The sequence below is a fragment of the Oncorhynchus mykiss genome, chromosome 13 (assembly GCF_057628025.1).
Source record: "Oncorhynchus mykiss isolate SJ-2025 chromosome 13, ASM5762802v1, whole genome shotgun sequence".
Lineage (NCBI taxonomy): Eukaryota > Metazoa > Chordata > Actinopteri > Salmoniformes > Salmonidae > Oncorhynchus > Oncorhynchus mykiss.
The window spans coordinates 19,656,055-19,682,500 of NC_143034.1; the positions used below are offsets into that span (position 1 = coordinate 19,656,055).

General features: G+C 44.8%; 1 protein-coding gene and 1 long non-coding RNA gene across 2 annotated transcripts in view; one reads left to right on the forward strand and one right to left on the reverse strand.

Annotated features, from left to right (window-relative positions):
• The first annotated feature begins 6,125 nt into the window (after nucleotides 1–6,125).
• On the forward strand, nucleotides 6,126–11,221 carry LOC149978757 (uncharacterized). The gene is made up of 2 exons (XR_016485728.1): nucleotides 6,126–7,173; nucleotides 7,236–11,221. It is a non-coding gene; the product is annotated as an uncharacterized LOC149978757 (long non-coding RNA).
• Nucleotides 8,374–26,446, reverse strand: part of LOC110514184 (vasorin) — a 32,364-nt gene continuing 14,291 nt past the window's right edge. Inside the window, exons 2-5 of the mRNA XM_090195578.1 lie at nucleotides 12,662–12,897; nucleotides 11,784–12,343; nucleotides 11,340–11,567; nucleotides 8,374–11,218 (exon numbers count right to left, since the gene is read on the reverse strand). Of these exons, the coding sequence (XP_090051704.1) occupies nucleotides 10,043–11,218; nucleotides 11,340–11,567; nucleotides 11,784–12,343; nucleotides 12,662–12,875 (2,178 nt within the window). The 5' untranslated portion in view covers nucleotides 12,876–12,897 and the 3' untranslated portion in view covers nucleotides 8,374–10,042. The remainder of the gene's footprint in view (nucleotides 11,219–11,339; nucleotides 11,568–11,783; nucleotides 12,344–12,661; nucleotides 12,898–26,446) is intronic.

Consider the following 26,446-nt stretch of genomic DNA (forward strand, 5'->3'; position numbering starts at 1 on the left):
ATCACACAAGAAACTCTACTGTCTGCTTTTAACACTATTCTTAATGCTATTCTTAATGCTATTCTTAATGCTATTCTTAATACTATTCTTAATGCTATTCGTAATGCTATTCTTAACAAACATCCTCAGCCAAGCATCCAACAGTCTATAGAACAAAAAATGCTCTTCTTTCAGAAAACACACAAACATAAACTCAGCAAATAAAGAAATGTCCCCTCAATGTCAACTGCGTTTATTTTCAGCAAACAGAACATGTGTAAATATGTGTACTGTGTAATGTGTAAATATTTGCATGAACATAGCAAGATTCAACAACTGAGACATAAACTGAACAAGTTCCACAGACATGTGACTAACAGAAATGGAAGAATGAACAAAGGGGGGGTTAAAATGAACAAAGGGGGGGTTAAAATGAAGAAAGGGGGGTCAAAATGAACAAATGGGGGGTCAAAATGAACAAAGGGAGGGTCAAAATGAACAAAGGGAGGGTCAAAAGGAACAAAAGGAGGGTCAAAATCAAAAGTAACAGTCAGTATCTGGTGTGGCCACCAGCTGCATTAAGTACTGCAGTACATCTCCTCCTCATGGACTGCACCAGATTTTCCAGTTCTTGCTGTGAGATGTTACCCTACTCTTCCACCAAGGCACCTGCAAGTTCCCGGACATTTCTGGGGGGAATGGCCCTAGCCCTCACCCTCCGATCCATAAGTCCCAGACGTGCTCAATGGGATTGAGATCTGGGCTCTTTGCTGGCCATGGCAGAACACTGACATTCCTGTCTTGCAGGAAATCATGCACAGAACGAGCAGTGTGGCTGGTGGCATTGCCATGCTGGAGGGTCATGTCAGGATGAGCCTGCAGGAAGGGTACCACATGAGGGAGGAGGATGTCTTCCCTGAAACGCAGTGTTGAGATTGCCTGCAATGACAACAAGCTCAGTCATATGACGCTGTGACACACCGCCCCAGACCATGACGGACCCTCCACCTCCAAAATGGATCCCGCTCCAGAGTACAGGCCTCGGTGTAACGCTCATTCCTTCGACGATAAACGGGAATCCGACCATCACCCCTGGTGAGACAAAACCGCAACTCATCAGAGAAGAGCACTTTTTGCCAGTCCTGTCTGGTCCAGCAACGGTGGGTTTGTGCTCATAGGCAACGTTGTTGCCGGTGATGTCTGGTGAGGACGTGTCTTACAACAGGCCTAGAAGCCCTCAGTCCAGCCTCTCTCAGCGTATTGCGGACAGTCTGAGCACTGATGGCGGGATTGTGCGTTCCTGGTGTAACTCGGGCAGTTGCTGTTGCCATCCTGTACTTGTCCCGCAGGTTCGATGTTCGGATGTAATGATCCTGTGCAGGTGTTGTTACACGTGGTCTGCTACTGCGAGGACAATCAGCTGTCTGTCCTGTGTCCCTGTAGCGCTGTCTTAGGCATCTCACAGTACGGACATGACAATTTATTGCTCTGGCCACATCTGCAGTCCTCATGCGTCCTTGCAGCATGCCTAAGGCACGTTCATGCAGATGAGCAGGGACCCTTGGGCATCTTTCTTTTGGTGTTTTTCAGAGTCAGTAGAAAGGCCTCTTTAGTGTCCTAAGTGTTCATAACTGTGACCTTAATTTCCTTCCGTCTGTAAGCTGTTAGTGTCTTAATGACCGTTCCACAGGTGCATGTTCATTAATTGTTTATGGTTCATTGAACAAGCATGGGAAACAGTGTTTAAACCTTTATACAATGAAGATCTGTGAAGTTATTTGGATTTTTACGAATTATCTTTGAAAGACAGGGTCCTGAAAAAGGGATGTTTGTTTGAGTTTACAAAGAGCGAGGGAAGCAAAAATGTTTACTCACCAGCAATTTCCTGAGGAATTTGGAAAGTTAATTTTTAAAAACCTGCCCTGTCTGAAAATCACAATGGCTGCTTTGAGCCTCTCAGCTGGAACAGTGGTGCCACCTGCCAGGAGGAATAGAATCCCTTCTTTCTTCATCCCTTCTTCCTTATTGGAAATGAACGTAAGAAGAAGGAGGGACCACACAGGTAAAAGAGTATCGGTACATTACACACACACCACCACTACAACCCAAAGGGCAGAAACTGGTCCAATCAACTTTCCTTCCACGTCATTTCAACCAACAAATTCCAAGTGCTGATGTTGAATCAACGGGGAAAACTGATTGGATTTGCATAAAGTCATCAATGTAACAGAATGTTACAACTTGTAACCTGAATCCAATGACATGGTGATATTTTTGTTGATTTCAAGTTGAATTCACATTAATTGACAACTCAACCAAGTGTAAATCAGAACTAGACGTTGAACTGATGTCTGAGTCCAGTGTGAAGTTGTTAAAGTTTTACTGATGAATCCATCGGAGGACTGTGTGGCACAACACGTATGCATTATAAAGTCTGGTTGTATCTCTTGTGATTTTTAGGCCTAGCTTAGGACCCTATTTAGACTTGAGATAAGTTGACTTGACATGGGCTTAAGTCCAAAAATGCAGACCCATGTTAAGTCTACTAACTCAAGTCTGAATCGGGCCCCTAGTCATGTATCTATATGTATGTTCTCAAGGCCTGAATATTGACGACCCAGTGATATATTTGCAGGTCTGGCTACTGCAAACTGCCATGTCATCTCCACAGCATGGCTGACTCACATACCTGAGACATGAGTCCTGCTCCGAAGAGAGCAGAGGGGAGTTCTGTTTCTGTCCATTTATTTGGTTCCCATGGAGACAGACACAGAACAAGATGCCTGAAAAATGACTGGAGAGAGAGAGAGTGTGGTTTTTGAAAAGACTTCTCCACCCAAAGACCACACAAACAGAGCCCTGTACACTGATTAATGTAAATAAATCAAACGAACAGATGGGCCCCTGACAGCGCATCACACTTCAATACAGCATTACCCTGCTCAGAAACTACAAACTGCATCGATGATTTCCAGGTATATTCAGCCCAAACCTCCCTGACATAGATGTGGCTGTGAATAAATGTAATGAGATCTAACATAAAGCAGCCACAAAAGCTAATGGCTGCAATAGAAAAAGCAGTGCTAATTGGAAACCTCAAAAAGAGAAATGGTTTAAGGATATATATTTTTTTGATCTTCATCAAATAGAAAACATCACAAATCACAGGATAGAGACGTAGGGCAACAATATTGTGACACAGTGAAAGAATATACAAACAAAGCCTAAGATGGAAGCATTTTGAGAACAATCTGAAAGCGATCGAAGACTCCATTGATGGACCCCAGTTCTGGGAGAAATGGAATGGTCTAAATGGACAACAGAGGAATGTTCTGGAAAACAGAGGAACATTTGAAAAGATCACTTTGAAAGTATCTATGAAACATTACCATCAGAAGAACTTACTTTAAGCCACCAAAACATGCGAGAAAAACAAAGCTCTATTGAAAACAACCAGAAGCCAATTGACTACCAAATTACACATGCCGAACTTTCAACAACAAAAAGGCATGTAGCCCTGATAGCATCAGGAATGAAATGCTTAAACACAGTACTCCTGAGTTGCAGGATGCCTTATTCAAACTATTCAACCTGGTTTTGGAGAGTGGCTGCTTGCCTGATACTTGGAACCAGGAGCTCATAACCCCCGTATATAAAACAGGTGACAAATTAGACCCTAATAACTATAGGAGAATATGTGTCACCAGTAACATGTGGAGACTGTTATACAGACCTTCCTCACACAACATAACGACTGAGTGCGTCAAACGACTCTTAAGGATTAAGTCCAACCCTGTTGAACGTCTACATCAACGAACTAGCAGTGTCGTTGGGCCGATCTGCAGCCCCTGGACTCACCCTCAAAGACGAGGTCAGATTCCTGCTCTACGCAAGATGACCTTGTCTTACTGTCACCAACAGGGCAAGGTTTACAGGAACAACTTAACATTATTCGGGAATACAGCAACAACTGGGCAATCAATATGAACTTTCAGAAAACCAAAGTTGTGATTTTCCTGAAAAATACCAGGAATCAGAACAGAAGAAACTCCTTCACCATGGTTGAACATGCCCAACGGTACAACTACCTGGGACTAACAATCAGAGCAGCAGAAACTCCTTCACCATGGTTGAACATGCCCAACGGTACAACTACCTGGGACTAACAATCAGAGCAGCAGAAACTCCTTCACCATGGTTGAACATGCCCAACGGTACAACTACCTGGGACTAACAATCAGAGCAGCAGAAACTCCTTCACCATGGTTGAACATGCCCAACGGTACAACTACCTGGGACTAACAATCAGAGCAGCAGAAACTCCTTCACCATGGTTGAACATGCCCAACGGTACAACTACCTGGGACTAACAATCAGAGCAGCAGAAACTCCTTCACCATGGTTGAACATGCCCAACGGTACAACTACCTGGGACTAACAATCAGAGCCTCTGGTGGATTTGGTCTGGCAGTGAAAAGACTAAAAGAAAAAGCCTGTTATTCCTATCCAAATCCGGTGCTAAATACTGAACAGTGTAATTTGACCAATTGTACGATATGGAAGAGATGTTTGGGGTCCAACCTGTAATTACCATTATAAGCATTGAGAGAAAAACCCAATAGAAAATCTGCATTAAGAATTCTGCAGAATTATCTAAATATCCAAAAGAAAGTTCTACATAATGCATGCAGAGCAAAACTCGGAAGATTCCCTTTAATTGTAAAGGGCACTCAAATGTTGTCACCATTTGAAATTAAGCCCCAACACATTCTTACAATTCAAAGCACTGGACACCCAAGAAGAGCCGAACCCTGAAAAGAGTCCCCTATGTCAGCTGTTTAAAACACTAAACAACTCTATTATCCAAACACACAGGGATATCAATCAGATTGTTCCAGAAATGAAAACCTTCTTATTGACAAATTTGAAAAATTAAACAAAAAACTCAGAATAAACTAAATTGCTATTTGGGGCCTCAAAAGAGAATCCACATTGGCAGAGATACAAAACAGAGACAGATCCTGACCAAATACAGGCTCAGCGACCACCAAAAGGTAGACACAAAAAGACATGGCTACCCAAAGAGGAAATGTATTTACTAATGACATAAAGCTGGGAATTATTTAACTGTAGTTCATTATCCTCATTGCATTGTACTGTACCATACTGTATTTACTGAAATGCTGGACCACTATACTGCTTTGGCAATGTCTACAAATTGTATTTCATGACAATTAAGCAATCCGAGAGAGAGAAAGGCATAGAGAGAGAGAGGAAGAGAGAGAGCAAAAGAGGGAGAGTGAGAGGGAGAGGGAGGGAGAGAGAGTGAGGGAGAGAGAGTGAGTGAGGGAGAGTGAGGGAGGGAGGGAGAGTGAGAGAGAGAGTGAGTGAGGGAGAGAGGGAGGGAGAGAGAGAAAGGGAGAGAGAGGGAGGGAGAGAGAGAGACCTTTGAGTCTGTTTACTGTTTTTTGTTGACATTTTTTTGTTTCTTCTCACTTTTGTTGATCTATTTCACTTGCTTCAGCAATGTAAATATATGTTTCCCAAGCCAATAAAGCCCCTTGAATTGAGAGACAAAGAGCGACACAGAGAGCGAGAGAGAGAGAAGTGGTGTGTGTGTTTTCTAATCCTTGTAGGCTAGTGCTGGTGGGTACTGCAGTCATTTACCAAGCTCCCCACAAAACAAACAACCACGACTTTAATGTATTCATTTATAGGATTTAAATTGTCTTATGTTTGTCATATTTTCCCATTGGCAAAAACTTCTTGACGATTAAGGATAAATACAATAACTTTTGTTCATTCCAGTAACCAACACAGCGTCATAAACCCATCATTTGGGGTTTGGAGTAAGAGGTGGGGGGGGTGTGTGTGTGTGTGTGTGTGTGTGTGTGTGTGTGTGTGTGTGTGTGTGTGTGTATTCCTAGCTATAATTTCTGGGAATGGCCTTGCAACAAGCTGGCAACACACATCTGGCTGTTGTTCCTTAAATCCCCAGTCAGTAGGAAAGACTGACTAAAGCCCTAATGCTTTTATTACTAGGATCATTAAGCACTGTGTGTAACATTCAACCAGTATTTACTGTATGCTTGAGGACCTGAGGTGAAGTAATGTAATATGTGTATGTACAGTGTAGAGTATGTACAGTAGTAAATGTGTTTGGTCCATATTGACTACTGTGGGGAGTTTAAAGGGGATTTAGTAACTGATGTAATAAATGTGTAGTAAATGTGTTTGGTCCATATTGACTACTGTGAGGAGTTTAAAAAGGGGATTTAGTAACTGATGTAATACATGTGTAGTATGTGTATGTAGTACTTGGTCTCACACAATGATGTATATGTCTATGGTGTCAAAAACCTAAAAGACAGAAGCCCTGTTTATACCTGCCGTTAACATGCGACCTTCATTCTGATCTTGACCTGATCTTGTCTGTTTACACTTATAAGATCTGATCACAATCAGATCCCAATGCTTCTTGTAATCGTGTGCACGATCTGAACACAGTCCACATGTTAGAACAAGGTATAAACCAGGCTAGGGAGTCACTGACCAAGATATGACCAATATATTTTTTTCATATTCTCTTTTTATGTCATTTCATATCCAAAACAAAAAACACTTTTTTACAGAAAAAAAAACATTAAAATAATAAGACAAAGGCTTTCCCAAACTGAAAAGAGAACGTAACAAAGCAAGTTGAAAATATTTCAAAAATGTCCGGTCCCTCATGCTACAGTATATAAAGCTGTATAGGATTTCTTGTTCCAGTTTAGGTTCTAGTGAACAGATATATGAGCGTATGGCTCTTGGTTTCTGTTGAATGATTGAAGAAAGACAGTAAAACAAGGAGAGAAAGAAGACAGGCAGTAGAAAATAAGATGGTTGATGGAGAACAGGGATGAATACCTGGGCTGGATTCAAATATTGAATCTCCTTTTTTTGCACACACACGTACACGTACACGTACACGTGTACACACACACACACACACACACACACACACACACACACACACACACACACACAGATAAACTGTTTTCTATCTACCAAGACACAAACTGGTGTAGTGAGATTGTAGAGTATGTCCCAGAAATAGGCACATGTTCCTTAAGGTAAGTGTTACAACAACAACAACAATAACAACAACAATAACAACAACAATAACAACAACAGAGAGAGACAGAGAGACAGGTAGAAAAAGAGAGACAGGCAGAGAGAGAGACAGGCAGAGAGAGAGACAGGCAGAGAGACAGGCAGAGAGAGAGAGAGAGAGACAGGTAGAAAAAGAGAGACAGGCAGAGAGAGAGACAGGCAGAGAGAGAGACAGGCAGAGAGACAGGCAGAGAGAGAGAGACAGACAGACAGGCAGAGAGAGAGACAGACAGGCAGAGAGAGAGACAGGCAGAGAGAGACAGACAGGCAGAGAGAGAGACAGACAGGCAGAGAGAGAGATAGACAGGCAGAGAGAGAAACAGGCAGAGAGAGACAGACAGGCAGAGAGAGAGACAGACAGGCAGAGAGAGAGACAGGCAGGCAGAGAGAGAGACAGGCAGAGAGGGAGACAGACAGGCAGAGAGAGAGAGACAGGCAGAGAGGGAGACAGACAGGCAGAGAGAGAGACAGGCAGAGAGGGAGACAGACAGGCAGAGAGAGAGAGACAGGCAGAGCGAGAGACAGAGAGGCAGAGAGAGAGACAGGCAGAGCGAGAGACAGAGAGGCAGAGAGAGAGACAGGCAGAGCGAGAGACAGAGAGGCAGAGAGAGAGACAGAGAGGCAGAGCGAGAGACAGAGAGGGATCAAGAAAAGAAAAGAACATCAACAAAAATGAGAGAAAGAAAACAGAAAAATAAATTGAATGGTGACACATTTGTACTTCCCATTCTCCAAGACAGGAAACAAAGATAAATATATCAGAACGGCGTGATTTTCATTCCGTATGAACTTTTCATAGTCTAGTTGGCTGCAGGCAAGCAAAACAGGCCTGAAAACACGGCCAAGAACCTTGTTGACCGAGACAAAGGGAGGGGTGAAGGAAACAAAGAGAGAGAGAAAAAAGAAAAGGAAAGAGAACGAGAGAAAGAAAATAGAATAAAGAGAAAAGGAGAGAAGAGACAGAGAGAGAGAGAGAGAGAGAGAGAGAGAGAGAGAGAATAACAGAGTCAGAGAGAGAGAGAGCCAGAGAGAGAGAGAGAGAGAAGCAGATAGAGACAAAAACAGACAAAGAAAGAGGAAAATAGAAAGAGAGAGAATAAAACAATAAAAAGATACTGGGGATCTCATTGGTTAACTGCGGCCATATCTTCAAAACGCCACAGTCAGTAGCAAGTCAAGGAAATGACTGGTTTCCACTCCTTCGACACATATAGTAAATTGCTCTCAAAGTCTTTGATCTCTGGTGCTTTTTTCGGCATGTGTGTGTGCCACTTTAATGGCTCAGGGTTTGCGGTGGCAGAGCTTGGAGGACAGTTTTGGAGCTTGATCGTTCAAAAAGAGACTAGGTTTGTGTCCCAAATGGCACCCTATTCTCTAAAGTACACTACTTCTGACCAGGGCCCATAGGACTCTGTTCATAAGTAGTGTGCTATGTAGAGAATAGGGTGTCATTTGGGACAAGGATTGGTGTTTCTGGAGCTAACCATGTCCTTATGTAGCTTTGGCAGGCTATTGTAGTTGGCAGACAGTTTTAGACAGTAAAGAAGAAGAGTGTGGGAGTTTAGAGTTCAGAGTCTGTGCTGTTTCTGATACTTCTTATTCACATTTACTTGGTGAACAATTTCTACATGATGAAAATGTGAAGAGTTTTGGGGTAAATTGAATCTAAATTCAGTAAATTCAGGTGAATTGGAATGACCTATTTAACAAAGGAAAACTCATCTTTAAAAGTAAACGAACCCTTTCAATTCTAAACTTTCTGAATTGAAATGAAATGGACCCCAACCCTTTGCCGTGTCGAGGGAACAGCACAATTCAATACAGCATCAACATTCCTGACAACAAGACAGGAGAAACAGCATGGCAGCAACAGAGAAATCCATGATAAAACAATACATACAAAACACTTTACAAAAACATCATATGAAACCCGCTCGACAACAACCTTCAAATAGCGTCCATCACAGCTACTGACCACGCCGCTAAGGACAGAGGCTTCGTCCCAAGTGACACCCTATTCCCTGTATAGTGCACTACTTTTGACCAGAGCACTAGTCTTTTCTAGTTTTTTTTCCCTACTAGCACTGACTTGACCGATAGCTTCTTTATTGAGGAAAAACGTAGTCATTACGACTGTGATATGTGGTTGTCCCACCTAGTTAAGATGAACGCACCAACTGTAAGGGGGGGGGGGGGGGGGGGGTAGCAGGATGAAGGGAAATCTGACTGGTGGTAATGTCGTCTAAAACCGTATTCTATCCGTGGTACCATCTCTACAGAATCAGCATTTCACCCTGTTGCAGAGAGATTCTCTTCTTTTCAGTGCAAGTTATCCCAGGGGGCAGGTGGGGAGGGGTGCCTCGTTCATTTCCGGAAGTGCTGAACAGTTTACATAGCACACACACACCTGTGTCTCTATCTCTACCTCTGCACCCCACCTCTACTCCTCCCAACCTTGACTCTGTGCCTTCCCCATACCTCCACAAACCCTGCTCTCCCAATCTCCTGATCCAGCAAAAGGATTGCAAACTCATTCAATGCAGCTCTTTTCAAAACATCAACATTTCAAAAATAAAAGCATCATTATTACAGCATATCATGTCAATGCAAGAAGGCACTTCCGTTTTCAGTCCGATTATAAGACCCTTTTTGGCATGGCGATTGCACTTTAGGTTTAAATACTTGTTACATTTCTATCAACTTGAACTCTGCTGGATGAGCTAAAACACCCCCCTTTCACTGCCTCATAATGGTAGAGTCCTCCCATCCACTTAGAGATAACGGGGCGTAGCGTTACCCTCTACAGGGGTAGTTACTTCTGTTCCATTCCATAGCTCTGAATGTCATTGAGTACATTGAGTCTCATTGAGAAATATTAAGAAATCCATGAAGACAACAGACTGAGTTTCTAGAAATACGATGGCTTCAAGGATGCCACATTATTATTCGATGGACAGTGCCCCTGTCCCTTCATGAGGGGGGCCTCATATTCTAAACCACCATTTTGTGGAAGGGGATGTGACGATCCGCCATTTTGTGGCTGGGTCGGGATGGAGGTGTGACAGGGGGCGATATCCGCTCCCTTGTGGGGTAGGGTGCCCCCGTTCCCCACGCCGTTCTCCAGACAAGCCTTAAGGCCCTCCAGTTCCATTGGTCCCATCTCACCCCCTTCCAGCGCCATGTGAGCCCGTCTCCTCCGGAGGAAAAGAACCAGGATGGCCACCACCGCCACCCCCGTGACCAGGGCGAGAGCAGCCAAGGCTGGGATGAGGGTGTAGGTGAGCTGGCTCTGATCATCCACCTGGGGCTCCAAGGACGAAGCTTGGGGACCTCCCTCGGTACGAGCCTCCATACAAGACCCTCCCTCGGTAGGGCTACCTCCACCGCCTCCACCCCCGTTCACCCTCTCTGCCAGGGGGCTGGCGCACACCGAGTAGGTACAGTTGGGCCGGAGCCCTCGGAGGGTGTATTCTGGGTACGAGGCGGGGACGCTGAGGGACATGGGGCGCCGGTCGGGCCCTGAGAGGTTCCGGTAGGTCAGCTTAATCCCGCGGATGTGTGGCCTCGTCTCGAGGAAACGGTGCAGGTCGAGGAGGATGGACGTGGAGGTCACCTGACGGGAACTGATGTCATTGGGATCAGAGGTTACAATGGGGGCGACCATGGATGCCATAACCTCGGGGGCGGAGGTTTGGAGAGGTGGCTGGTTGTGTTTAGACGACTCCAGGTTCTCGCAGTACAAGCCCATAGTTCCGCGGGGACAGAGACATCCAAGCTGTCCCAGAGGATCGAAGCGGCACGTACCCCCATTGAGGCAGATGTTCGGCGGGCAGATGTGGCCCTCATCCCTGAAAGCGGTAGTCGGAGAAGCTGGAGGAGGGGGACGACTCTCAATGTCTGTCTCCGTTGAGGATGGTTCATCACTAGGGAATGGCGGAGGTGGGGGGATGGCGTTGGTATGTGTGTTTCCAGGGGATGTAGTCGGAATGGGGGGTGCGGAAGTACTCCCCTCCCCTAGGGCATTCGTCATGACAGTGGTCGTAGGTGGACAGCCGAAATCTTGATGGTCCAGCGCCGCCAGCACCTTCAAATCAAATCAAACTTTATTTGTATCCCATTTCATACAAGCCAGCAACTAAATGTGTTTCACAGGAAAATAAATCAAATATATTTAGTATTAGAATTAGAAAATATTAAGACAATACCTTGCCAGCATTCACTGGTGGGAAGTGGCACCTTGTCTCCTCTGTGCGTCCCAGATCCACATTCTTCTCTTTCAGCCAGCCAGGGAACCAGGCCAGAGGACAGAGACAGTTGAAGGGATTCTCGGCCGCCGTGAGGTGCCCCAGCCTGGGGAAGAGCTGGAAGAAACCCTGGGGCAAGCCCTGGAGGTTCAGCCCACTGAGATCCAGCTCCTGGAGACCCACCAGACTCTGGAAAAGAAGAAGAAAAAGAAGAATACTTTATTGTCCAATGTTCACAAATGATCCCAACCCCACTAAAAAACATACACACGCAGGCAGTTTGGATAGGTTGGACCAGAGGCCTGGCATAGTAAATCCCATGGAGCAGCTTCAGGGACTAAGCCATGTGTTATTGACCCATCAATTACAGGAATATTTGACACATTTTTAAGAAAATGTATTTACCTGGAAGTCCTCGTTCCGGAGCTCCCCAATGGGGTTGGCAGCCAGGCTGAGCTTGATAAGCCCCCGGGTGGCCTTCAATGCTTCAGGCATCCCCTCCAGCTGGTTCTGGGACACATCAAGGTCATGGAGGTTCCCCAGGGAGGCCATCAGATCTGAGTCCAGGGTGGTGAGCCCCAACGCAGCCACTTTGAGCGACTCGAGGTGGGGGGTCTGGAGGTCTTGGGGACCCAGCGTCGGGAGAGAGTTGAAGCTGAGATCAAGGAGGAGAAGGCTGGGGAGACGGAGCATTGGGAGACCGGTCAACTGGTTCCCCTGGAGCTTCAGTTCCAGAAGATCCTCCAGAACTTCGAAGGCCTCCGATTGGATGCTCTTGATGAGGTTGCCGTGGAGATACAGCCTCTCGAGTTGCACCAATCCGGAGAAGCTATCCTTGGCGATGTGGGTAATGTAGTTTGCGGACAAATCGAGATTCCTCAGCGAAGATAGCGTTTCAAAGACCCCATCCGGGACCTCCGTGAGTTTATTCTGGGACAGGTCCAGCATCTCCAGTTCCCCCAGGCCTAAAGAAGAAGAAGACGAAGATTGCTTTATATTCCAATGCATACGGATTTACAATGGAAAAACTTGTGTTCTACTTCATTCCAAACCCTCGAAAGACACACATACAGAGGTTGGAAAGGTTTGAGTAGAGGGTAGCAGTTCAGGGGTCAAGTGCCTTGCTCAAGGGCACAACAGCAGGAAATGGCATCCAGGACACTGATCCAGCAACACTCCATTTGCCGGCCCACTCCTGAACAAATATTTTCCTGTCACACATGGGATTAGAACTGGAAACCTTCCAGTTGCTGTTCCACTCCTCTAACCTTGATGCTTCCTACCTGTGAAGTCTTCCTGGGCTAAAGTGTTGATGCCGTTCTGGAAGACGTAGAGATGTTTCACAGAGGAAGGGAGGCCGCGGGGGACGACGGTGGAACGACGCTGGATGCAGAAGATGGAACCCTGGGCCTGACAAGAGCAATCCTCTGGACAGTCACTGGAGAGGACAGAGGAAGAGGAGGAGAGGAGGAGGAGGAGGGGGAGGAAGGGCGCCATAGTGGTGGAGTCCTTGTGTAATCTGAAACACAAAGAAAAAGAGAGATGTTAGTGTTGGTTGGTTGAGACTTTTCTGGGAAGGAAAATGTGTCATATTTTCAGAGTAACAAATCAGCAGCGGTCAAAAACCTGGATAAGATAAAATCATTCATTTCTGAGAATAATTTCCACACGTCCAAGTCTATTGGCTGTTTAATGCGGTCAGTCGGATTATTCTTATCCTTACATTTCAGTATGCACACACAAACACACAATCCAAGCCATCAAAAAACCTCCCCTTCCCAATCCACCACAGGAAAGAAATCCCCCATTGTTGACTTCCCTCATGACATCAGAGAACACAACAAGTAGAGTCAAACACAGTAACACAGAAACAGACCCCAGTCTCCCTCCCTATTCCCCTCAACCAGAGCATACAACCATGACCCCATAGAGACTGCAACATCACTATGATGAAACCCTGCCCAGTCACACACACAGCCCCTTCATAGTGGCTACATTCACTGTCTGCTTTGTGAGCACACACACAGTGGGCCTGAGTGAGGTCCTGTCTTGGCCCACCCACAGTCACTCCGTCCTGGGGTGATTGAGAAGCACGTCTAGACTCTCCCCAGTGTTTATGGCATTGGTGTGTGTGTGTGTGTGTGTGTGTGTGTGTGTGTGTGTGTGTGTGTGTGTGTGTGTGTGTGTGTGTGTGTGTGTGTGTGTGTGTGTGTGTGTGTGTGTGTTTATGGCAGTGTCTCCAGCCCATGAAAACCGCCCTGGCTTTAAACGACTGGACACCCACGAAAACACGGCTACTGCATACAAACACAAACTATGGCTTTGTGAGAGTGTATTGGAGTGTGTATCACACACACAGACACACACACGGATGTATGCATACACTCCAAACCTGCAGACGCAGACACACACACACACAGAGACACACACAGACACACACACACACACACACACACTTCTTCATACAAAGTTATGGACACATACACGGCTACTTCATACAATAGAGAGAGAAACATAATGACATTTGAAATGTCTCTATTCCTTTGGAACTTCTGTGAGTGTAATGTTTACTGTTACATTTTTATTGTTTATTTCACTTGCTTTGGCAATGTTAACATATGTTTCCCATGACAATAAAGCCCCTTAAATTGAATTGAAATTACATTGAGAGAGAGAGAGAGAGAGAGAGAGAGAGAGAGAGAGAGAGAGAGAGAGAGAGAGAGAGAGAGAGAGAGAGAGAGGGATACACCCTAAGCATCAGCTACAGTTACATAGATGTATTGACAGTGTATGGACATATTAAAGCCTTCCCACATCCCTTCTAGACCTTTAGGAGGTATATAGCTTGTAATAATGACCTCTGACACATAGAGATCTGGGATTAGCTGTGTGTGTTTTAATAATAAAGCAGGTTGAGCTGTGTAATCTATCATGTTCTGGGTGGGTGGTGAGATGGGAGTAGGTGACTAAAGCCTCTGATCTAGGATCAGCTTACTTTCCACGAGTCTTGACCATAACCATTAGGGGGAAATGGAAATTTGACCTAAGATCAGTGTCTAAGAGGCGACTCGATTTTACAGTGATCTCACTCTGTAGGCCTATATATAGTAAAACCTCATGGGGCTCGTAGGCCTAGGGCTGTCCAGTGAGATGCCTGAGGGGAAAAGGAGGGTGCATGAAATGGGGTTTGAGGTGGTTCAATTTAAAATGTGTGTGTGTGTGTGTGTGTGTGTGTGTGTGTGCCAGAAGCTAGCAGTTAGCTGTAGCAACAGTCTCAACGGGACGATATACTCTGTGATTCACCTCAGTGGAGAAGATAAACCGCGTTGTCACTGACCTCTACCTCTTCTACACCTTCTCATAATATCTACCTCTTCTACACCTTCTCATAATCTCTACCTCTTCTACACCTTCTCATAATCTCTACCTCTTCTACACCTTTTCATGAGCTCTACCTCTTCTATACCTTCTCATGACCTCTACCTCTTCTACACCTTCTCATGACCTCTACCTCTTCTACACCTTCTCATGACCTCTACCTCTTCCACACCTTCTCATGACCTCTACCTCTTCTACACCTTCTCATAACCTCGACCTCTTCTACACCTTCTCATGACCTCGACCTCTTCTACACCTTCTCATGACCTCGACCTCTTCTACACCTTCTCATGACCTCTACCTCTTCTACACCTTCTCATGACCTCTACCTCTTCTACACCTTCTCATGACCTCTACCTCTTCTACACCTTCTCATGACCTCTACCTCTTCTACACCTTCTCATGACCTCTACCTCTTCTACACCTTCTCATAACCTCAACCTCTTCTACACCTTCTCATGACCTCGACCTCTTCTACACCTTCTCATAACCTCTACCTCTTCTACACCTTCTCATGACCTCTACCTCTTCTACACCTTCTCATGACCTCTACCTCTTCTACACCTTCTCATAACCTCAACCTCTTCTACACCTTCTCATGACCTCTACCTCTTCTACACCTTCTCATGACCTCTACCTCTTCTACACCTTCTCATAATCTCTACCTCTACAACACCTTCTCATGACCTCTACCTCTTCTACACCTTCTCATGACCTCGACCTCTTCTACACCTTCTCATAACCTCAACCTCTTCTACACCTTCTCATGACCTCTACCTCTTCTACACCTTCTCATGACCTCTACCTCTTCTACACCTTCTCATAATCTCTACCTCTACAACACCTTCTCATGACCTCTACCTATTCTACACCTTCTCATAACCTCAACCTCTTCTACACCTTCTCATGACCTCGACCTCTTCTACACCTTCTCATAATCTCTACCTCTTCTACACCTCAAGACCTCTACCTCTTCTACACCTTCTCATAATCTCTACCTCTACAACACCTTCTCATGACCTCTACCTCTTCTATACCTTCTCATGACCTCTCCTCCCTCTTTATTTTTCTATGTCTGTCTTTCTCACACTATCAACCACATACCCATATATTTATTATCTTTCGTCTTCTTCTCACATGCTTTTAGTTTGGTATTATAGCAGGGTAAGGTTGAAACTCATAGGCCTATCAGTTCCAGGGAAAAGGTCAATTTCCTGAAGAAAAAGGTTTAATAAGAAGTTAATTTCAAGGTAGAGTATCTCAGTGAGACGTGCCCTCAGTCGGGTCAGGGAACACTTTGAGAGTAATTGGCGAGGCAAAAGTCCCCCTTATCTCAACTGGGAGAGACTAGAGGTTTTACAGCAAACAACAAGGCTACCTACAGTGCATATCTCTGTTCGGCAAAGATAAGACTGATAAATTAAAGGTTGTTGCTATTTTAGATGCAGGGGTGGAATCAATTTTCCTTGGTTGTGTTTCAGCTGTACAGTGACCTTGAGTTACTTTATAGGAGCCTACTGTCAGCAAGAATGCACTACAAGTACACAAGTATTTTACATGCACATGCAAACACACACAAAAGCATGACCATACATTCTAAATATTGCTCTCTCTCTCTCTCTCTCTCCTTCTCTCCCTCTGTTCCTCCCACTCTCACTGCCTTGGTCTTTCTCAGTGAACCCTGCACTACTCTCTTCCCATTTCTCCCTCCCTCCTTCTCTGCATCCCTCACTCCTGCCCTCTGCATCCCTCACTCCTGCCCTCTGCATGGCTCCTGAGGTTGGAAGTTGGATAGAAACCCGAGACGTTTCATTAAAGTGGAGAAGTGAAGGGGCCAACCTCCGGCCTCCTGCCCTCCTTTACCCCCTCCTCATCCCCCCTTTTCCTCATAACAGGAGAGATCAGTGCCTGATCCGGCAGGCGCGGCTGGAATTTGCAATAACCGACCCAAAAAATCCATCTTGATCAAGGAGAGAGGAAGGGAGAGAGAGAGAGAGAGAGAGAGAGAGAGAGAGAGAGAGAGAGAGAGAGAGAGAGAGAGAGAGAGAGAGAGGGATAGAGAGAGAGAGAGAGAGAGAGAGAGATAGAGAGGGATAGAGAGAGAGAGGGATAGAGAGAGAGGGATAGAGAGAGAGAGAGAGAGAGAGAGAGAGAGAGAGAGAGAGAGAGAGGGATAGAGAGAGAGAGAGAGAGAGAGAGAGAGAGAGAGAGAGAGAGAGAGAGAAAAAGGAAGCGGGAGAGATGTTGTTTTTTGTTCTCTATTCTCTATTTTGTTTACTTCAATTGCTTTCAATGTAAACATGTGTTTCCCATGCCAATAAAGCCCTTTTGAAGTGAATTAAGAGAGAGAGCAAGGTGAAGGGGGAGATTAGAGGGAGGGATGGCTGAGGGGCAACAGAGTTTTGCATATTAGTCTTTCCTCTATACACCTGCCTCTAACATATCCCTCACGGCACAATGCCTCTCCCCCCATGTGACCTACTTTTAGTGTGTACGGACTGACATGTACAGTATGTGTAACTGATAGATGCACACACACACACATACAATTGCCAGGTCGCAATTGTAAATGAGAACTTGTTCTCAACTTGCCTACCTGGTTAAATAAAGGTGAAATAATTTTTTTTTTAACATTAACACGTAGTGTGTGTGTACGTAGTGTTTTGTCTGTAATTTTTGGTTTTACATCAGACCCCAGTAAGACTAGCTGTTGCCATTGGCGTCGGCTAATAGGGATTCTAATCAAATCTAAATCTCTCTCTCAACCTGATACAACTAGCCTTGTGAGTTACTTCTTAGTAGTAGTTACTTCTTAGTAGTTACTTTTTAGTTACTTCATAGTACTAGTTACTTCTCAGTAACCAATTCTAGGCTCTTCCTGCTTTCTCAATCAAGTCAATCAGTCAGCTATTCATTGTAACGTTTGTTGTTGTTGTCAAAGTCAAAACTAAATAGAGCTATGCCATTCATGAGGGCTGCTTTCAGTCGGTTGGTTGTTGTTGCCATGGAAACCAAAAGCAGATGTCACTCATAACGTCATCAGGCGCATACCTGAGGGTTAATGGTAAAGAGGGCACGACAGGTAAGGTGCGACATCACATAACACACACACACACGTAACACAAAGCTTGCCATGTCACTCTGTCAAGTCAGTCACAAGGAAATGACCTTCCCCTAACATTCACTGTAGCTAATCTAGCTATTATCATACCCATTATACTCACTAAACCCTGTAGTGTAGAACACACAGACACACACACACGACATTACTCTTCTAGAATGAAATCATTATTTTATGATATGGTATTCAGACAAGGCACAGTGCACCTTTGTTTAAAAGCTTTTTCTAGGACCCGAAAGGCACACTGAGCCTGCATCCAAAATGGCACCCTATTCCTTATATAGTGCACTACATTTGACCAGAGCCTTAAGGACCCTGGTCAAAAGTAGTCCAAAATAGTGCACTAAATAGGGAATCGGGTGGTATTTAGGACACAGCCATAGGCCTATTAGGAATCCGGAACTCTGTATTTATCCAGCTGATAGAACTGTAACTGCAGTAGGTAGGTAAGCTGCTCTGGGTCTTTAAAGGGTAACGGCCTCAGAGCAGTTTGAACTTGGCAGGTAGCCGGATGACTGACAAATTGAAGACAGAGAGAGAGAGAAGAACAAGAAAGAGAGAGGCTTAATAAATAAAGACAGAAAGAGGGAGAGTAAAAAGCAAGAGGGAGATGATGAAGAAAGAGAGAGAAATTAGAACAAGAGAGAGAGAGAGAGAAAGAGAGAGAGAGAGAGGGGGGGGGGAGAAAGAAAGAGAGGATTTTATGAAAGGAAATGACTAATCACAGTTTATGTTTCTCACTCATCAAGTTCCACAGGACGTTGGGCCCCTCTTTTGACAGTTCTGCCTTTTATTAATGGTTAAGGTGATGACAACGTTAATGATACCTGGCAGATGCAGCAGTGCACATGCAGTCTACACGAGACAGGAAGTCTACAATGTAACAATACAAACTATTTTACAGAGAATACAGTCTGTATCAGCAGACCTAAATTGGCTTGATCAAAATGCTCAATTAAATTCTATATGTGTTGCACAAATATCTCTCCTCTCTCTTGTTGCACATCAGGATATTGTGTCTGAACCACCCATTATGCCAGGAGTTTTTCCTCGTCAGGGAATACTCTGGGTCCTAGTTATGACAGACAGACTCCAAATCCCGTCCATCTGTAGCCCTACGTCTGAAATGAGGTTTGATATTACTTCTGAGGAAAAGGATATAGCTAGAAAATGATTTGGCTTCAATTGCAAAGCCTCAGAATGAGAGTCCAAATGAAAGTGGGGGCGGAGGGATGGAGGGATGAAAGGACGGAGGGATGGAGGGATGAAAGGACGGAGGGATGGAGAGCTGAAAGGACAGAGGGATGGAGAGCTGAAAGGACGGAGGGATGGAGGGATGAAAGGACGGAGGGATGGAGGGATGAAAGGACGGAGGGATGGAGGGATGAAAGGACGGAGGGATGGAGAGCTGAAAGGACGGAGGGAGGGAGAGCTGAAAGGACGGAGGGATGGAGGGATGAAAGGACGGAGGGAGGGAGAGCTGAAAGGACGGAGGGATGGAGGGATGAAAGGACGGAGGGAGGGAGAGCTGAAAGGACGGAGGGATGGAGGGATGAAAGGACGGAGGGATGAAAGGACGGAGGGATGGAGGGACGGAGGGATGAAAGGACGGAGAGATGAAAGGACGGAGGGATGGAGGGATGAAAGGACACAGGGATGGAGAGCTGAAAGGACGGAGGGATGGAGAGCTGAAAGGACGGAGGGATGGAGGGATGAAAGGACGGAGGGATGAAAGGACGGAGGGATGGAGGGATGAAAGGACGGAGGGATGGAGAGCTGAAAGGACGGAGGGATGAAAGGACGGAGGGATGGAGAGCTGAAAGGACGGAGGGATGGAGAGCTGAAAGGACGGAGGGATGGAGGGATGAAAGGACGGAGGGATGAAAGGACGGAAGGATGGAGGGATGAAAGGACGGAGGGATGGAGAGCTGAAAGGACAGAGGGATGGAGGGATGAAAGGACGGAGGGATGGAGAGCTGAAAGGACGGAGGGATGAAAGGACGGAGGGATGGAGAGATGAAAGGACAGAGGGATGGAGAGCTGAAAGGACGGAGGGATGGAGAGCTGAAAGGACGGAGGGATGGAGAGCTGAAAGGACGGAGGGATGGAGGGATGAAAGGACGGAGGGATGGAGAGCTGAAAGGACGGAGGGATGAAAGGACGGAGGGATGGAGAGCTGAAAGGACGGAGGGATGGAGGGATGAAAGGACGGAGGGATGGAGGGATGAAAGGACGGAGGGATGGAGAGATGAAAGGACAGAGGGATGAAAAGACGGAGGGATGGAGAGATGAAAGGACGGAGGGATGAAAGGACGGAGGGATGGAGGGATGATGGAGGGACGGAGGGATGGAGGGAAAGAATGAAAGTCTTACAACTCTAACACTCTTCTCCTTTTATGTCACATATCGTCCCACTCCTTTCTTTCTTTCAACCTCTCCTTCATTTGTTTGATTTCCTGTTTCAATGGGATTACTTCTGAACCACAAAGCCCTGGACAATGGTTTGCCATTAAACACATTGGTTTCATAGACAGAGACTAACTGAACACTGGCCGCTCTTACCACATTGAGAAGTTGTACTGTACGTTATGAAGTGATGAAAAAGTAAACCTGTGTTGAAATGGCAATTCCTTTCTCTTCCCTGTGTGTCTTCTCTCATTATTTGTAGAGATTGGTATCTACCGAATGGAAAACACTGTTATTCCCTTGAAATAGAGCAGGACCTTCTCACATGCCCTGGTACGTGCGCACGCACACACTACCACAGATGGATTTTATTACCCACAGTGCATTGGGGGCCATCTCTCACTGTGACAACACCGCACTATAAACTTTTGTCCCCCAGATTGGAGAGAGGAGGAGAGAGACCAAGAGAGATAGAGAGAGAGAGACAGAGAGAGACAGAGAGAGAGAGAGAGACAGAGAGAGAGAGATACAAAAATACAAATTGTCTGGTATATACAGAGTAAAACAATTCCATTCATACAAACCCCAGTGTGTAAACAAAGCAAACTATACTCAAACCACATTTTTTTTATTTTACCTTTATTTAGCTAGGCAAGACAGTTAAGAACACATTCTTATTTACAATGACGGCCTAGGAACAGTGGGCAGAACGAAAGATGTTTACCTTGTCAGCTCGGGGAATCGATCTTGCAACCTTTCAGTCACTAGTCCAACGCTCTAACCACTAGGTTACCTGCAGCCCCTACGTGACAAAGGCCAGACAGACAATATGCGCAGCCCCTTCTCTTTATCCCTCTCTTTCTATTTGGTAAATAATCAAAGTCAGGACCTGTATGTATGGCCAGATGGGCTCTGCTAGCCTGGGTTAAACTGAATGCTGTAAAACTACAGGGATCACTCTTCCGTTCTGTTTAACCAGACTCGAGGTCTGCTGATACAGTACATACAATGTCTTAATCCATCCCCAAAGTCATTACACTTCTGAAAGAGGTGGCCCTTATTTTCAGATTTACGATCCAGACTTCTTTGTCCCTCATTTATTTTCTTTCCCTCTTATCTTTTCCCAAAATCACAAGGGAGTACCAGCACCTACCAAATATGACCACTTGACATAAAAGGGCCGGCTTAACTCCTGAACTGACTTTTTTTTTGGTGAGGGAGGAATGGAGGGATGGAGGGAGGGAGGGAGGGAGGGAGGGAGGGAGGGAGGGAGGGAGGGAGGGAGGGAGGGAGGGATGGAGGGAGGGAGGTAAAGGATAATAATAAATAACATGTCTGAAGGTGTGTTGATGGAGGGATTTCTGTTCTTTCATGGCCTCAAAAAGGGGGGATGACAGTGATATGATAGTGATGGTTAATACTAGAGGTCGACCGATTAATCGGAATGGCCGATTAATTAGGGCCGATTTCAAGTTTTCATAACAATCGGAAATTGGTATTTTTGGACACCGATTTGGCCGATTTTTATTATTATTATTTTTTTTTACGCCTTTATTTAACTAGGCAACATAGTTAGGAACACATTCTTATTTTCAATGACAGCCTAGGAACGGTGGGTTAACTACCTTGTTAAGGGGCAGAACGCCATATTTTTACCTTGTCAGCTCAGGGATTCGTTTTTGCAACCTTCCGGTTACTAGTCCAACACTCTAACCACCTGCCTTACATTGCACTCCACGAGGAGCCTGCGTGGCAGGCTGACTACCTGTTACGCGAGGGCAGCAAGGAGCCAAGGTAAGTTACTAGCTAGCATTAAACTTATAAAAAACAATCAATCTTCACATAATCACTAGTTAACTACACATGGTTGATGATATTACTAGTTTATCTAGCGTGTCCTGCGTTGCATATAATCGATGAGGTGCCTGTTAATTTCTCATCGAATCACAGCCTACTTCGCCAAACGGGTGATGATTTAGCACTGTCGTTGCACCAATGTACCTAACCATAAACATCAATGCTTTCTTTAAAATCAATGCACAAGTATATATTTTTAAACCTGCATATTTAGGTCATATTGCCTGCTAACATGAATTTCTTTTATCTAGGGAAATTGTGTCACTTCTCTTGCGTTCTGTGCAAGCAGAGTCCGGGTATATACAGCAGTTTGGGCCACGTGGCTCGTTGCGAACTGTGTGAAGACCATTTATTCCTAACAAAGACCGTAATTAATTTGCCAGAATTGTACATAATTATGACATAACATTGAAGGTTGTACAATGTAACAGCAATATTTAGACTTAGGGATGCCACCTAGTCGATAAAATACAGAACGGTTCTGTATTTCACTGAAAGAATAAACGTTTTGTTTTCGAAATTATAGTTTCCAGATTCAACCATATTAATGACCTAAGGCTCGTATTTCTGTGTGTTATTATGTTATAATTAAGTCTATGATTTGATATTTGATAGAGCAGTCTGACTGAGTGATGGTAGGCAGCAGCAGGCTCGTAAGCATTCATTCAAACAGCACTTTCGTGCGTTTGCCAGCAGCTCTTCGCTGTGCTTCAAGCATTGAGCTGTTTATGACTTCAAGCCTATCAACTCCCGAGATTAGGCTGGCAATACTATAGTGCCTATAAGAACATCCAATAGTCAAAGGTATATGAAATACAAATGGTATAGAGGGAAATAGTCCTATAATTCCTATAATAACTACAACCTAAAATGTCTTACCTGGGAATATTGAAGACTCATGTTAAAAGGAACCACCAGCTTTCATATGTTCTCATGTTCTGAGCAAGGAACTTAAACGTTAGCTTTTTTCATGGCACATATTGCACTTTTACTTTCTTCTCCAACACTTTGTTTTTGCATTATTTAAACCAAATTGAACATGTTTCATTATTTATTTGAGGCTAAATTGATTTTATTGATGTATTATATTAAGTTAAAATAAGTGTTCATTCAGTATTGTTGTAATTGTTATTATTACAAATAAAAACTTGTTTTTTTTAATTGTCTGATTAATCGGCATCGGCTTTTTTTCGTTCTCCAATAATCGGTATCGGTTTGAAAAATCATAATCGGTCGACCTCTAGTTAATACTTGGTCTATCTGTAGACAATTAGAATGCGACAAGTGTTGCTGGTCAAAACAACATTTAATTTATACTCCGGTGGACTGTCTGTAGACCGTTGCTGCAACCGTTTCCGTTGTCGTGGTTACCTGTCTGAGACTGTGCACAAGTTCTTCAATTCTCCGGTAGAATGCCCTGCTTTTATTTCGTCACACTCACAACCGTAAGCTATTTTCTGTAATTGCCATTAACTTGTAAATATTGATCTTGTTGTGAGTTTATTTTCCTGTAATAATGAATAAAAACGTGCTAAAGTTAAGATGGTGTCAGCTATGATATGGTCCTTATTTAAACAGGCTACCCAGCAAGCTAACAAGCTAACAAGCTAACAAGCTACAAACAAACCAAGATATTGTTTAGAAAGTTACTTTAAGTTGCCTGCCTTGCTAGGACATATACATTTTGGACCAGCAGGCTGCTGATGTCACGCAGCCTGTCGTTTTTGTGTTTCTACTTTTCTGTAACGACAAGCTTGATTTTGGACGACAATAGAACGTTCATGATGTCACCGAGACAACTGTCGATAGACCGACTGTAAACCAACCTTGATCCTGTTACCAATGTTCCCTTAAGGCTTTAGGCAGTAAAAACGGTTCAACAAATCAGAACTGGTTACCAGGACTTAAACTCTACAACTTGACATAGCAATGCCGTTGTCAACGGAACCCGCAATTAGATACTGTGTAAGAGCATGTAGAGAAGGAATGGCTTGACAGTAACGTTTCATGTTGAGGGCCTGAGCAGCTAGGATAGGTTTAGTGCTACAGTAGGTTCTTGACCCTGCTATTCATGCAGGCCCACATGGCAACACACACACGCAAGCACACACACACACTAATATCCCTAATCCTCTCGAAACAAAAACACAATGCAGCAAAAAATTCCAGACCACTCTCGACCCTTGCTATGCTTTCCACAAATTCTCCATCCAATCCATCCATCTACACATTCCACACACTCCACACACAACTTACGACCATAACAACACCATTACCCCTCGTCATCCTCCGATCGACACACTTCACTGGAAACCTAACCCACCAAAACAAGCCTTGTAAGTCGCGGTGCGACACACTCCCAAGAGCCTGTTTCAGACACACACACACGCACATACACACACACACACACTCCCAAGAGCCTGTTTCCTGGGGTAGAGTTTCAGTCCCTCTACTAAACTGTTGCTGTTCGGGGTCTATAGGAGAAGAAAGGGGGAAGCAAGAGGGAAGAAAGAGAGATAGCGAGGGACACACCACCTTACACGGGTTACACCTGAGTTACACCTGGATCGGGTTGCTGTGTCTCTCACCTGGGAGGGAGGGAGGGAGGGAGGGAGGGAGGGAGGGAGGGAGGGAGGGAGGGAGGGAGGGAGGGAGGGAGGGAGGAATCTGATCTTGTGAAAGCAGAGTTTGTAAAATGGTGGTTTGACTCTGGAACCTAATGGTTGTGGCTGAAAGCAGAAGCTGTAACCATGGTTTTGTGTATTTGATGGGTGAAACTTTGGGTGAATTAGTTAAAAAATATATATAAATATATATGTTTTTATTGTCACATACGTGTACACCAGGTAGGTGCAGTGAATGTTATATTTTTTAAACACATCTGCTTTAACACACCGCTATACAGAGTGCATTCTGGAAACTTCTTATGAAGGAAACAATGAGTAAACAGGAAGGAGAGGAATATCAATCCGAGATCTCCACTTGAAAAACTGGAACTTTCTCCTGTGGTTTGCAATATGTGTTTGTCTGCTGGCTGCCGTGTGTGTTGCACAGTGTTTAGGTGCGTGGTGTGTTGCACAGTGTTTAGGTGCGTGGTGTGCTTGGCCCTAACCGGTACCCCTCTGACTGCATGTCACTAGTAATGCTGTTCATATTGAAGTATGTCTATGTAAACACAAATCTATGAGAGTGTACATACATACATACACACACACACACACACACACACACACACACACACACACACACACACACACACACACACACACACACTTTCCCTCTCTCCGACACACACACACACACACTCATGAACACACAGGCTCTCTCTCACACACATACACGCTCTCACTCTGACACATACACACACTTCTTTGTGTGAAGATAAGCATTGACATGCAGCTGCCAACACCTTCTCTATGTCACCTGCATTAATAACAGCTGCCAGCACCTTCTCTATGTCACCTGCATTAATAACAGCTGCCAGCACCTTCTCTATGTAACCTGCATTAATAACAGCTACCAGTACCTTCTCTATGTCACCTGCATTAATAACAGCTGCCAGCACCTTCTCTATGTCACCTGCATTAATAACAGCTGGCAGCACCTTCTCTATGTCACCTGCATTAATAACTGCTGACAGTCAGGACCACTGGGCTGGTTTCCTAATTAAACATATCAGAGCTGCGGCTCACTCTAGACCAGAGAGGGAGAGAGAGAGAGAGAGAGAGAGAGAGAGAGAGAGAGAGAGACAGAGAGAGAGAGAGAGAGAGAGAGTGATGCACTCGTATACTTCTTCATACAAACTTATAGGCACATATACACACATGCTCGCCCACACAAGGCTACTCCATACAAACACATGCTTATTCAAAATGTACTCACTCACACACATTTGCCCACACACCCCTAGCCAGACACATGGTCACCATAACAGACGGACGGACGGACGGATGGATGGATATATGTATAGATACATTTCACAACAGCAGGCTGTAGGAAGACATTTCACAACAGCAGGCTGTAGGAAGACATTTCACAACAGCAGGCTGTAGGAAGACATTTCACAACAGCAGGCTGTAGGAAGACATTTCACAACAGCAGGCTGTAGGAAGACATTTCACAACAGCAGGCTGTAGGAAGACATTTCACAACAGCAGGCTGTAGGAAGACATTTCACAACAGCAGGCTGTAGGAAGACATTTCACAACAGCAGGCTGTAGGAAGACATTTCACAACAGCAGGCTGTAGGAAGACATTTCACAACAGCAGGCTGTAGGAAGACATTTCACAACAGCAGGCTGTAGGA